Raw genomic sequence first — 15,034 nt, 5'->3', positions numbered from 1 at the left:
GAAGGGAGATTGGGATTGGTGCCAAGGAATGCTATGTATTGAATTAGGGGTTTTAAACTGGAATCACGGGAAGGAAAGCTTGGTACTTGGGGGGGGGGGACTTGGATGTAAGCAACGCACCTGTCAACCCCGCACTCTGTATGCAACGCACCTGTCAACCCCGCACTCTGAATGCAACGCACCCGTCAACCCCTCACTTTGTATGCAACGCACCCATCAACCCCGCACTCTGTATGTAACGCACCCTTCAATCCTGCACTCTGTATGTAACATACCCGTCAACCATGTACTCGGTACGTAGCTCACCTCTCAGCCCTGCATTCTTTACATAGCGTACCACTCAACCTTGCACTCCATACAAAGCGCACTCCTTAATCCTGCACTCTGTATGTAGCTCACCCCTCAACACTGCTCTACTGCAGGTGGCATGACTAGTCATTTATTTCTGGGAACCTGTCCTTTGGGATACTGCTCACATTGGACTCTTTGCCTACCTGCACTCAGTTAACCTTCATAGTTGTGTTCTCTATTCATTGCCAATAGCAAGTTCTAGGCATTTTCTGTCTATTGGTGGGTCCCCTCACCTCCCCAGCCCATGGTGTGCAGGCAGTGGGGAGATGTGCTGTAACCTCTAGCAACCAATAAGTCGTAATGATTCACAGTAACCTCTTGCAACCAATGAGTAAGCAATAAGCATGTAACCTCTAGCAACCAATTGATTAACAGTAATGATGTGCAGTACCTTCTAGAAACCAATCAGAAAGCAGAAATTATGTGCTGTAACCTAGCAACTAATCAGTGAGTCGTAATATGCGCTGTAACCTCTAGCATCCAGTCAGTGAGCGGTAATGATGTGCTGTAGCCTCTGGCACCCAATCACAATCACTGCCTGATCTGCTACAGTAAACTGATTTTGAGTGGGGGGGGGGGCAAAGAAAATGTTTGCCCAGGGTCCAATCAATATTAAAGGTGGTCCTGGTCGGCTTCCTGGCGGGATCAGACAGGTGGGTTGGAACTAGGATCCCGAACACGCCCGAGCCCATCTCTACAGCCATGGCCAAATGTTTTGAGAATGACACAAATATTCATTTTCAAAGTCTGCTGCCTCAGTTTTTATGATGGTAATTTGCATATACTCCAGAATGTTATGAAGAGTGATCAGATGAATTGCAATTGATTGCAAAGTTCCTCTTCATTTGTGAAGAAAGCTTCAGGGTGCCCAAGAAGGTCCAGCAAGCGCCAGGACCGTCTCCTACAGTTGATTCAGCTGTGGGATCGGGGCACCACCAGTGCAGAGCTTGCTTGGGAATAGCAGCAGGCTGGTGTGATTGCATCTGCACACACAGCAAACAGGAGACTTTAAGGATAGCCTGGTGTCAAGAAGAGCAGCAAAAAAGCCACTTCTCTCCAGGAAAAACCTCAGGGACAGACTGATATTCTGCAAAAGGTACAGGGATTGGACTGCTGAGGACTGGGGTAAAGTAATTTCCTCTGATGACTCCCCTTTCTGATTGTTTGGGGCATCCAGAAAAAAACCTTGTCAGGAGAAGAAAAGGTGAGCGCTACCATCAGTCCTGTATCATGCCAACAGCAAAGCATTCTGAGACCATTCATGAATGGGGTTGCTTTTCAGCCCAGGGAGTAAGTTCTCTCTTTCACTAATGGGCACTGATGAGGCTGCACTGACAGGCACTGATAAGGTGGCACTGATTGGCACCTCTATTGGGCACTGATTGGCATCCCTGGTGGTCAAAGGTGGGCATACCTCGGGGGGCTGCACTGATAATCAGCGCAGACCCCCCCTGTCAGGAGAGCAGCTGATCGGCTCTCCTCTACTCGCGTCTGTCAGTGGGAGTGGAGGAAAACCAAAAAACAGCTCTTCCTGTTTGCACTGTGATTGGACACAGCTGATCACATGGTAAAGCGCCTATGTCAGAGGCTCTTTACCTAGATCGGAGAAGCGGTGTGTCAGACTGACACATCACCGATTGCCGCGCAGCCCCATGGACGCACGATCGCGGCTCATCCTGCTGGACGTCATATGATGCCCTGTCAGGATAATGAAACCACTTTCTGGCCGTCATTCTGCAATATATTGCGGGCAGTGATTAATCCCATTAAGAACTTGTGGCCAATCCTCAAGGGGCGGATGAACAAAAAACCCACCACAAATTCTGACAAACTTCAAGCATTGATTATGCAAGAATGGGCTGCCATCAGCCAGGATGTGGCCCAGAAGTTGATTAACAGCATGCCAGGGCGAAGTGCAGAGATCTTGAAAAAGAAGAGTGAACACGGCAAATATTGACTCTTTGCATAAACTTGTATGTGTAATTGCGAAATAAAAGCCTTTGACACTTATGAAATGCTTGTAATTACACTTCAGTATACCATAGTAACATCTGACAAAAAGGATCTAAAAACACTGAAGCAGCAGACTTTGTGAAAATTAATATTTGTGTCATTGTCAAAACTGTTGGCCACAGTGAGAAGCCCATTTCCAGGGTTGCAGCCGGAGCCTTTATTAAAAAAATCCATTGGGCCTGATTTACTAAAAGTAAATGGACAAGACAAAGGGAAATCACTATTAAGGTTATTTGGAATGCATGTGTTGCAATTTTACATGAGTTTGCAAATTTTAAGCATGAGCAATTTTACATGGAGCATGAAACCGCCATTGTCTTAACTTGGCGATTTGGTTATTGAAGTATACAAAGATGTTAAATGCATGCATTGCACTCCTCATAACTGTTGTATGGATTACATATATCAACCCACACTAGAATGTTAGAAGCATTAGGATTACATACAAAAAAGGTATGAGAAGTGTGTGTGTGAAATAAAGCTGAACACAAAAAAAAAAAACACACTCACCACACAACTACTGTGTTTTTGTAATAGTTACTATCAATATTTAAGATGAGGCTAAATAGACTGCTGACATCCCAGTTCTTCCTTTACAGCCTAGACTTGGCCTAAACAGATATTGATTGTGTAAGAAAGCAATAGTGCCACCTGTGCGGATTGTGTAAGAAAGCAATAGTGCCACCTGTGCGGCGAGTCCCTATTACCAATGTTGACAACACTGTTATAGAGAACTTTGTTTCAGTTATCTAAGTTGTCAGTACAACAGCAAAAACAACAAAAAGACTGCCTGTGTTAACAATTCTTAGATTGTGTACTAGCTGCAAAAAGACAAAGTAATAGAGAATGTTTTAGCTGGGAACGCACATTCTGTTTCTAACAGTAAAGAAAGAACATTAACCCAATAATAATGGCAGCAAAATAAGAAAGAGTAACTCCTCTATGTTCCTCTCTGCTTACCTCTCACATAATACAACCCAGTATTCTGAAACATAGTGTTTCTAAAAAAACAGGATACAACTAGAAACCTCTGCTGATCTGCAAAACTTGTTCTCTGTCTGTATCAGAGGCCTCAGAACTTCTTGAAGACTCAAGCTCATGAGTAGACTCCAGTGGCTTTACCAAAGAAAAGTGTCATCAACAGCATTACCTGTTTCAGTGCATTCTTCATCACTCATCGAGCAAAGCAGAAAAGTGTTCGTTCTTGCATATCTGTGCACACTTTAATACCGTAAAGATCCTATTTTTATTCTATGTCTCTTTTCTTATTGCTTTTTGTTCCTTATTCCAATGCATGCTCTTCTTGTCTTCCCAGAAAGTAAATCACCAAGACTAGAATGACTCTTGTGAACATGAGATGCATGAAAGGGATGGATGAAGAGATTGAGATTGAAAGGGGAGTGGAGGGTTGGGGAGGCAGAGCTATTAGTAAGGGGGGTCAGGTATTTCGCCTTCTCTATTCCTAAAGGAGCCAGTTAACAAAGGCCCTATTCAGCTGTTTCTCGTCTGTGAAACAAAAATGCAACAGGCTATTATGTGAGCCCTGTCTATACACCTCCCAATCAAACCATGTAGCAGCTACAAAACCCTGCACCTGCTACACGTGTTGTACTCCCCCCCTCCAATCTGCATATGCCTGCTATGGTTTTGCAGAATCTTCTTTGAAGGATACACACATTATAACAAATCAACCATAGCTCCCAACTGTCCCTAATTTCGAGGGACTATCCCTGATTTTGAGCAATGTCCCTCTTTCCCCCTCATTTGTCCCTCATTTTGGTCCGATCTATATAGTTATATATAAATTGCACTTTTATCTTTCAAAAAGTGTTTCCCATGCTAAACCTTTCAAGAAAATTCTAAATTGCTGCATTTGTACATTTAAAAGCAAATATAAAGGAATAGTAGTGGTAAAAAAAGCACTTGTGGATTTAATTAACCTTTTTGGGGAGCTAATTCTCCTTTAAGGGGTGTGGCAGGGGGTGTGTCCTATGCCTACATAAATTTGCTTGTATGTGTCCCTTATTTCCCATCTCAAAATGTTGGAAGGTATGAATCAACAACTATAAACATTCAGGACAAAACAATTACTGAATAGAAAACTTTAGTGTTCTTTAAATAGCTGTCTAATTACTACTATGGTACATTGGTTTAACTAAAGAAAAGATAGATGAAACATGAACAAGAATCATGTAATGAGATATAAGTAAGTTGACTGTAAATAGTTATTTCTGAGTTAATTTCTTTCTTCAGAGTTAATGAATCAGGAAAATATGCACTTAATTTATATTTTAAACATATGACTGATTTGGCTCAGTTTCCTTGTCTGAAAAAAATGCAATGGAATATTTTTAAAGAAAACCTGTCATGCCAGCCAAAGTGTATAAATCAGGGGTAGGCAACCTTAAATAGGTGGAAATCTACCTGAACAACATGGGAGAAGTCAAAGATCACCGGGCACAGTGTCGTCCGGCGTCGCCTCCTCACGCCTGATTTAAACCTCAATTGCCTTACTACCATATCACAATCACGTGCATTGCATGGTAATCATGGGTTTACTGGGAAACATATAGGGTCGCCACCTCATCCCTTTAAACCCAAACACATGAATTACACAGGTTCTGAGAATAATTGAATGCAGATAAGGCATCGAGTGAGTTTAGTTACCAACTTAATCAGCCACAGAACCAGAAGCCAACCTGTATACATGCCGCAGCAGGCATGAAACCCCCTGTTGTTTTTGCTGGGTGCTTCTGTAGGGTCCAAGGGGTTAAAGCAAGTGGTGAAAGAGCAACACAGCGCTGCCTGCTTTAACCCCTTGTTTGCTGCACTGCACAAGGTTGCAGGGCATTGGCAGAATGGCCTCATTCACTTCAATGGGTCATACTTGGCAGGTGCTACACCCACCAACTATTACAGGGCATATAACTCTTGCAGCAGCTGTGACATGTGTACACCCCTGGCCACTGTAGCTAAAGGGTTGGGGTGGTGGTGGTAAAAACAGATATTAAATATGGGATTTTACCACCCTCCAAACTGCAAATGTAAACAAACCCTTACTGTTCTGAGCCCCCTGCAAGGCTGCTTTCACACTGATGTGCTGTGGTTTACTTGCCCCGCGGGTGCAACGCAGTGCATCTGTGACGTTCCTGGGTTAGTTAAGCTTTGCCATAGACCTCTATTATATCCTGCAGGTGTGGTGCGCTTTCTGAAAGCGCACCAAAATGCCTGCATTCAGGAAGTGCACCAAACCTGCAGGATATAATTGAAGGTACACTGCACTGCACCTGAGGTGTGGGTAAACCGCAGCGCATCAGTGTAAATGCAGCCCTATACTATAATGCCCAGTGTATTGCTTCACACTGACCAGAAGATCTCTTCTTTCCTGTTGCCGGCACCACTCTGGAGACCACTAGCCAGGATAAGAGGTGGAGGGCAGTTGGTATCACTCCTTCATGGGACAGGAGCCAGCACTACAGAGTTGGCATTGGCCTATTCACATTTCTGCCCAACTCCATAATAGTATAGGGCTGCTTTTACAGCGATGCGCTGCGGTTTACCTATAGTGACATAGTTAATCTGGTTGAAAAAAGAGAGAAAGTACATCCAGTTCAACAAACAGAGAAAAAAAAAAAAAAAACAACAACACACATAGCTAGAAAACCCCCATATACACTATCCAATTGATACCCACATTTGATCCAGAGGAAGGAAAAAAAAACAATAAAGCATGATCAAATTTGCTCCAGCGGGGGAGAAGAAATCCTTCCTTATCCCAATTGGATATCCCAATTGGATATTCCCTGCATCAACTTACCTTTAAATATTAGTATCCAGTTATATTAAGTGCAATTAGAACCAGCTCTTGAGGGAGTCTATTCCACATTTTCACAGCTCTTACTGTGAAGAAGCCTTTCTGTATATGGAGATGAAATCTTTTTTTCTCCAGACATAAAGTGTGACACATTGTCCTGTGTAATGACTGTGACAGACTCACCCGGGACAGGGGCTTTTGGAGGGGACTGAATGCTAGCCTCTTGCCTACTGACTATGGGCCCTGGCATTTGAGGGAGCTACAAGCGTTTACGAAGATGTCCTGTTATGTACTGAAAAAGGACATTATTAAGGAGGCCATGATGGTGTCTGCCAGTTTGGGACTCAGTGGACAGATGTTACATAGTTACATAGTTACATAGTCGGTGAAGCTGAAAAAAGACACAAGTCCATCAAGTCCAACGTATGTGTGTGATTATATGTCAGTATTACATTGTATATCCCTGTATGTTGCGGTCATTCAAGTGCTTATCTAATAGTTTTTTTAAACTATTGATGCCCCCCCCCCCGCTGAGACCACTGCCTGTGGAAGGGAATTCCACATCCTTGCCGCTCTTATGGTAAAGAACCCTCTACATAGTTTAAGGTTAAACCTTCTTTCTTCTAATTTTAATGAGTGGCCACGAGTCTTGTTAAACTCCCTTCCCTGGATCAACTTACCTTTAAATATTAGTATCCAGTTATATTAAGTGCAATTAGAACCAGCTCTTGAGGGAGTCTATTCCACATTTTCACAGCTCTTACTGTGAAGAAGCCTTTCTGTATATGGAGATGAAATCTTTTTTTCTCCAGACATAAAGTGTGACACATTGTCCTGTGTAATGACTGTGACAGACTCACCCGGGACAGGGGCTTTTGGAGGGGACTGAATGCTAGCCTCTTGCCTACTGACTATGGGCCCTGGCATTTGAGGGAGCTACAAGCGTTTACGAAGATGTCCTGTTATGTACTGAAAAAGGACATTATTAAGGAGGCCATGATGGTGTCTGCCAGTTTGGGACTCAGTGGACAGATGTTACATAGTTACATAGTCGGTGAAGTTGAAAAAAGACACAAGTCCATCAAGTCCAACGTATGTGTGTGATTATATGTCAGTATTACATTGTATATCCCTGTATGTTGCGGTCATTCAAGTGCTTATCTAATAGTTTTTTTAAACTATTGATGCCCCCCCCCCCGCTGAGACCACTGCCTGTGGAAGGGAATTCCACATCCTTGCCGCTCTTATGGTAAAGAACCCTCTACATAGTTTAAGGTTAAACCTTCTTTCTTCTAATTTTAATGAGTGACCACGAGTCTTGTTAAACTCCCTTCTGCAAAAAAGTTTTATCCCTATTGTGGGGTCAACAGTATGGTATTTATAAATTGAAATCATATCCCCTCTCAAGCGTCTCTTCTCCAGAGAGAAACAGTTCAGTGCTTGCAACCTTTCCTCATAACTAAAATCCTCCAGACCCTTTATTAGCTTAGTTGCCCTTCTTTGTACTTGCTTCATTTCCAGTAAATCCTTCCTGAGGACTGGTGCCCAGAACTGGACAGCATACTCTAGGTGCGGCCAGAACAGAGTTTTGTAGAGTGGGAGAATTATCATTTTATCTCTGGAGTTGATCACCTTTTTAATGCATGCCAATATTCTGTTTGCTTTGTTAGCAGCAGCTTGGAATTGCATACCATTGCTGAGCCTACCATCTACTAGAACCCCCAGGTCCTTTTCCATTCTAGATTCCCCCAGAGGTTCTCCCCCCAGTGTATAGATTGCATTCATGTTCTTGCCACCCAAATGCATTATTTTACATTTTTCTACATTGAACCTCATTTGCCATGTAGTCGCCCACCCCATTAATTTGTTCAGATCTTTTTGCAAGGTTTCCTCATCCTGTGGAGAAGTTATTGCCCTGCTTAGCTTAGTATCGTCCGCAAATACAGAGATTGAACTGTTTATCCCATCCTCCAGGTCATTTATGAACAAAATAAATAGGATTGGTCCCAGCACAGAACCCTGGGGGACCCCACTACCCACCTTTGACCATTCCGAGTACTCCCCATTTATCACCACCCTCTGAACTCGCCCTTGTAGCCAGTTTTCAATCCATGTACTCATCCTATGGTCCATGACAATGGACTTTATTTTGTACAGTAAACGTTTATGGGGAACTGTGTCAAATGCTTTTGCAAAATCCAGATACACCACATTTACGGGCCTTCCTTTATCTAGATGGCAACTCACCTCCTCATAGAAGGTTAATAGATTGGTTTGGCAAGAATGATTCTTCGTGAATCCATGCTAATTACTGCTAATGATACCGTTCTCGTTACTAAAATCTTGTATATAGTCCCTTATCATCCCCTCCAAGAGCTTGCCTACTATTGATGTTAGGCTAACTGGTCTGTAATTCCCAGGGATGTATTTTGGGCCCTTTTTAAATATTGGTGCTACATTGGCTTTTCTCCAATCACCTGGTACCATTCCAGTCAGTAGACTGTCAGTAAAAATTAGGAACAATGGTCTGGCAATTACTTGACTGAGTTCCCTAAGTACCCTCAGATGCAAGCCTTCTGGTCTCAGTGATTTATTAATGTTAAGTTTCCCAAGTCTAATTTTAATTCTGTCCTCTGGTAACCATGGAGGTGCTGCAGTTTTGGTTACTGATGTATGTGAACAGAAAGCTGGTTAATGAGATCTGGAAAGCCCTGGGTCTCCTGTTGTCTACTAGGTAGGCTAAAAAACGGGGGAAATCACTGTTAGTATTGCTAATTGTGCTAATTAACACATCTATTTTCTGCTAGCAAACTATTGAGGGATGTGTTTATACTTGTAATAATGTGTATTGTACCTTGTGAGCTCGAAGTCCGCAAGTCTGACCTGGAATGAGATCCCTGATTGTCCGGGTGGCTAATTAATGTAATGTTTATAGTATATGTCAGTTGTTTTAATTATATTCCTGTGTGCAGCTTGTATTGTTAATATGATTAGGAGGGGGATGTCCACTTGCGGGGTATATGTTTTGTGTATGTTTGTTCAATAAACAGTTCTTATTCTGGCTTGCTCCAAAACTGATATTGCCTAGTTATTGGGGTAACTATAGCCAGATTCACTGGTTTCGTGTTCCAGAGCTTGGGAAGCAGCTTCTTGGCGGAGATACTCAGTCAGGGTGTCCGAAGTCTGGCACAATGACCTCACTATGACCTTAAAATGAATAACTAAACACCAAGTTCACTATATGGATCACTTATCACTTATCAGTTTGGTTGCCCTTCTCTGCTCCTTCTCCAGTTCCCCAATATTCCCCAATATCCTTTTTGTGAACTAGTGCTCAAAATTAAACTGCATATTCCAGATGAGGTCTTACTAATGATTTATACAGGGGCAAAATTCTCTCTCTCTCCGTCTCTCTCTGTCTCTCTGCAGTCAATACCTCTTTTAATACAATAAAGGATTTTGCTCAGTTTGAAAACCGCAGCTTGGCATTGCATGCTATTATTAAGCTTATAATCTACCAGAACACATTGATTCCCCCAGTTGTACTCCCCCTAGTACGTATGATGCATGCATATGTTTAGCCCTCGAGTGCAAATAGTTACAGAAACAGTGATCCAAAAAAGGGGTTTGCACAAAAACTTGTTTGGCATTCAGGGAGGTAACCTCATCAGCAGAACGTAGAGACCAGCAACTTAAACTGGGCATATATGTAACCCAGAACCATATCATCCTCTGTGCTAAATCTCAGACCTTAGGCCTCGTTCACATGGTTTGATTGTTGGACAGCTGATCGTCTGATTTTTGTCAAAAGAGCGTGTGCAGGATTGTGTCTAGCATACTAACTATCCGCGAATTGTCATTTGACAAACACAAACGTAGTGATGTACTATGAGAGTATAAAGAGGAAGTTCCACCCTTTGGGCCCCTTCTGCTAATTTCGTGTTAGTAGAAATTTGCTGAGCGTTGATTCACGATTTTCAGATCGTACAAAACAAATGCCTTTTAAAATATGTTTGGCATAACTACATCAGTATCACCAGCAAAGCAGCTTCATTATTATCCCATTAAAGAAGATGAGAATTTTGACATTTCCTTAATTGCCACGTCACAAATGTTAATTCTAGATTACGAACAGTAGTTTACAAGACCAAACTCTTCCCAGTCGTTCCTTGATTCCATTCATGCGTGTTTGTACTTTCAAATTTTGTGTGACGGATTTCTGTACTGACCATCCGCAAATCAGACGTTGAGTTTACATCAGACAAAAATGTTATAGCCTGCACATCCAGCTTTTGTCTGATGTAAAAGTCAAACCGTCTGTCGAATGCCCTGTACTAACCATCCGAAAATCTGCAGACAGCTCATCTTACGACTTTTCCCTTCTAATTTTCGTACCTTGTGTACAAGGTCTAAATCCATTCATCTTAAAAATCACTAGTCCAGCGTTAAACCAGATGCCCTTATATACTAGTCCCAATCTTACAAAATATGTGCCACATGTAAGAGAGTCATGCCCAATGTAACACATTCTTATGAGGAAATGGCAGGATACACATATCAAGCCACAAACATGCGGGCCCATTCACATGATTGCGGTATGTTGGTGCATCACAATAGTGTGAATTGGCCCAAGTATATGACCCACATATTTCTTTGAGAGAAATGTTGACATTGTGTAATTTTTCACCCAGTTGACTTTGAACTCTCCATGGAGTGCATCTCACGGTACTCAACCTACTGCAGTCTCTCACTAGAGCGCTGATCGCCAGAATACTTTGAATCCTAGAAAAACAGGGAACAAAATAACCAAACTATTGCCTTTCATGCTCTCAGTAGCCCACTTTCTGGAGGTCTCGCTTTCTGGTGCAGAAAAACTAGGTCCTAATCTTATTCACATTTTGTAGGTTTGCTAAATTGTACTTGAGAAACCTTCTTTTCCTCTTACTTCCAAACCAGTTACTTCATGGTGTAATCACGCTGACAAATGCTGTTTGCTTCGTTAGCTCCTTGTTCCACTCTAAGCTGTTGAGAATCTATTTTGTATAGTATATTTTATTTGCATTTTTTGCTTTTTTTAAATTATATTCAAGCACAAAATATATTGATGAACTTACATGTCAAAATATTTTGCTAATAACACTTATACTTTGATAATGTATTTTGATCTGACATGTTATCGGTGATCATCAGGAGCCTTGCAAGGATAAAGAAAGTCCTAGGGCACAACGATGAAGCAGTTTTGCAGCCTGCATAACATGCCACAGATAGATTTAATAGATATGGATAGATTGTGACTATGTTTAACAATAAGAGTGGCTTAAATAAACAATGTTAAAAGAGGTCTGAGTCTGTTCCTTGTATATACCAAACACATATGCAGTAGTCCTTGCACCAACAAAACACTCCTCAATTACTGACCAACAAGTTAGACTTTCACAGACACACATGGGATGGATTTACTAAAGACTGTGCACTTTGCAGGTGCAGTTGGACTCATTTTCCCCAGAGCATACTGAATGTGGCGAAGCTTCACTTTGTAAAGATTACCCAATCAGGTGCAAGGAAAATAAATAAAAAAACAGCATTTTTGCTTTTACATGATTGGATGATGGGAATCAGCAGATATTTACCACATTCGCTAAGCTATGGGGATAATGAGTGCAACTGCACCCCCAAAGTGCGCAGTCTGATTGCCTAGTAAATCCACCTCTCAATGTCATTTGCCTAGGCTTACTGTAAAGAAGAGTTTCATCAAAATGTTTGGAAACTGCTTACCAACCAGATACTGTTCAAACAACAAACACATTGATCAGGACTATGTAACACACACCATAATATGTTGCAGACAATCCCAACCACTCCTCTCCAAGCCTCCCGCCACCACTCCAACAACACCAAAGGATGCAGGCTCTGGGCGGTCCTTGACAAAAGCACAAAAGCATATAACATAGCACATGGAGGGGGTCAGGAAACAGTTGTGTATATAATGCAGCATACAATGCAGCATTCAGGATGTGGTGTATAGAGTGTAGCAGTCAGGATACTGTAATGGATTGCGTGCAGAGGTCAGGAATGGATACTAGAGTGTATAGGGTGCAGCAGAGGGGACATTGTAATGTGTAGAGTACAGTGATGAAGACTATGTGGTGTATACAGTGCAGCTGTTGGGGATATATACTGTATTATGTACAACATATAAATTGCAATCTTCCTCCAATCTAGAAAAAAGACACTGCTTGTTTGGTGGAAAAGCAGTTCTGCTGAGGCAGTCAGAGAGAAATGATATGTTATCTGGAGCTGTGAAACAGCTAGGCATAAGTGAGTTCCCTTTCATGAGGGAACACAGACTGGGAAAGGAGATGAGTCTGAAGTATCTGAGAGATGAGATTATCAAAGACTCTGATATGAAGATGCAATGTATACACAAATTAGAGACTCCCAAGAGACCCATGAAGGAATCATATTCAAACTTTGTTTTACTATGTTCAAGCATGTGCCTGATCTTTCCAGTAGTCATAGTAAACTTATTTAGCAAAAAGCGGGGGGATTTTTTCTTGCTCTAGCTGCAATATAAAATGACTTGTGTACAAGGGAATGAAGTTAGTAGTGCACAGATAACGGAAGATGGTCCGGACTGTCATTGTGAAATGACTGCCCAAAAGGAGGCAAAGGAAAATGTGTTATGTTCTACAGTGCTTTGACTTGTGATGCGCATCAGTGACTTTACCTTATGTCAGAAATGGGCTGACCTAAAGAGTTATAGCATCCCTAGGGGTCCAACAGAGGTCCAAGAGGGACCCCATCCCACATACTTAGGCCCCCTGAGGGCTTTCACACTGAAGCGGTGCACTGGCAGGAGAAGAAAAAATCTCCTGCAAGCCGCATCTTTGGAGCGGTGAAGGAGCGGTGTATTCACCGCTCCTAAACCGCTCCTGCCCATTGAAATCAATGGGACAGCGCGGCTATACCGCGGCTATACCGCGGTAATACCGCGGCTATAGCCGCGCTATACGAGGGGTTTTAACCCTTTTTCGTCCGCCAGCGGGGGGTTAAAACCGCACCGCTAGCGGCTGAATACCGTGGTAAAACAGCGCTAAAAATAGCGCTGTTTTACCGCCGACGCCCCCTACCGCCCCAGTGTGAAAGGGGCCTTATGCTAGTTTTATGTAAAATAACATTTAATTATTTAATTAAGGAACACACAACTGCATCTACAGTATTTGTGTTTTGCATATGTGCCTGAGGTGAAGCTTTAAAGCGGAGTTCCACACAAAAATGGAACTTCCGCTTTTCAGAACCTTCCCCCCTCTGGTGTCACATTTGGCACCTTTCAGGGGGGGGGGTGCAGATACCTGTCTAAGACAGGTATTTGCACCCACTTCCGGCATAGACTCCCATGGGAGTCTATGCCTCTTCCTGTCCCTCCACGCTGTCTCCTGGGAAACACACAGCACATAACGGGGACCAGTTACGATGCGCAGCGCGACTCGCGCATGCGCAGTAGGGAACCGGGAAGTGAAGTCGCAACGCTTCACTTCCTGATTCCCTCAACTAGGATGGCGGCGGCAGCTGCCGACATCGCTGGACCCTGGGACAGGTAAGTGGCCATTTATTAAAAGTCAGCAGCTGCAGTATTTGTAGCTGCTGGCTTTTAATATTTTTTTTTTTGGCGGTGTAGGTGGACCCCCGCTTTAATTGCATGCTGTTCATTGGCTCCCTGCTTCCATATAACTTGCTTGCAAGTTAATTGTCATGAATGTTTATAAATGGTGCAATGTATGGAACAAATTTGGTACAGCAATTCCATAGTTGCCAACAGTCCCGATTTTCCCGGGACAATCCCGATTTTGGGACCCTCGTCCCGATTGGAGAGTGTCCCGAATCGGGATTTTCCATAAGGAAAATCGGGAATGTTGGTTTTTTTTTGTTTTTTTTTGGAGCAGCGGGCTCCAGCAAAATGGCGGCCGGCGCCGCCGCTCTATCTGCCTCTAGTGTTGAGTGGAGAGGGGAAGGGGGCTCGATCCGTGCAGCCAATGAAGCGGCTTCTTTGGCTGCACGGCCCCTCCCCTCTCCACTGAAGCGAGCAGAAGACACGGCGCCGGCGCCGTGTCTTGCTGAAAGTTCCCCAGCCCCGTACTGCGCAAGTGCTGCGCCTGCGCAGTACAGGGGGTCCGCCATTGCTGAGGGGAACTTTCTCGGCAGAACACCGGCCGCTCCTCCACTGAGCGGGGGCCGGGCTGCATTGAGGGGGGGAGGCTGCACTAACTGAGGGGGGGCTGCACTGAGGGGGGGCTGCTCTAACTGAGGGGGGCTGCACTGAGGGGGGGGCTGCAATAACTGAGGGGGGCTGCACTGAGGGGGGGAGGCTGCACTAACTGAGGGGGGCTGCACTGAGGGGGGCTGCACTAACTGAGGGGGGGCTGCACTGAGGGGGACTGCACTAACTGAGGGGGGGGCTGCACTGAGGGGGGGGGCTGCACTAACTGGGGGGGGCTGCACTGAGGGGGGGAGGCTGCACTAACTGAGGGGGGCTGCACTGAGGGGGGGCTGCACTAACTGAGGGGGGGCTGCACTGAGGGGGGGCTGCACTAACTGAGGGGAGGCTGCATTAACTGAGGGGGGGCTGCACTAACTGAGGGGGGCTGCACTGGGGGGGGCTGCACTAACTGAGGGGGGCTGCACTGAGGGGGGGCTGCACTAACTGAGGGGGGGCTGCACTGAGGGGGGGAGGCTACACTAACTGAGGGGGGGGCTGCACTGGCGGGGACACCTGATGCAAGGACAGACTCTAGTGGGGGCAACTGATGCAAGGATAGACTCTGCCGGGGGCACCTGATGCAAGGACAGACTCTGCCG

General features: G+C 44.1%; 1 protein-coding gene across 3 annotated transcripts in view; it reads right to left on the bottom strand.

Annotated features, from left to right (window-relative positions):
• Positions 1–15,034, bottom strand: part of BLACAT1 (BLACAT1 overlapping LEMD1 locus) — a 178,471-nt gene that overhangs the window by 120,263 nt on the left and 43,174 nt on the right. The window contains exon 1 of one of the 3 annotated variants that reach the window (XM_073615802.1): positions 3,515–3,696. The exons of the other annotated variants lie outside the window; for them this stretch is intronic. Coding sequence (XP_073471903.1) covers positions 3,515–3,535 — 21 coding nt within the window. The 5' untranslated portion in view covers positions 3,536–3,696. Of the gene's footprint in view, positions 1–3,514; positions 3,697–15,034 lie in introns of those variants that run through there. 3 annotated transcript variants of the gene reach the window in all.

This window comes from Aquarana catesbeiana, linkage group LG02 (genome assembly GCF_042186555.1).
Source record: "Aquarana catesbeiana isolate 2022-GZ linkage group LG02, ASM4218655v1, whole genome shotgun sequence".
Lineage (NCBI taxonomy): Eukaryota > Metazoa > Chordata > Amphibia > Anura > Ranidae > Aquarana > Aquarana catesbeiana.
This window is presented reverse-complemented; position numbering and strand designations above follow the sequence as displayed.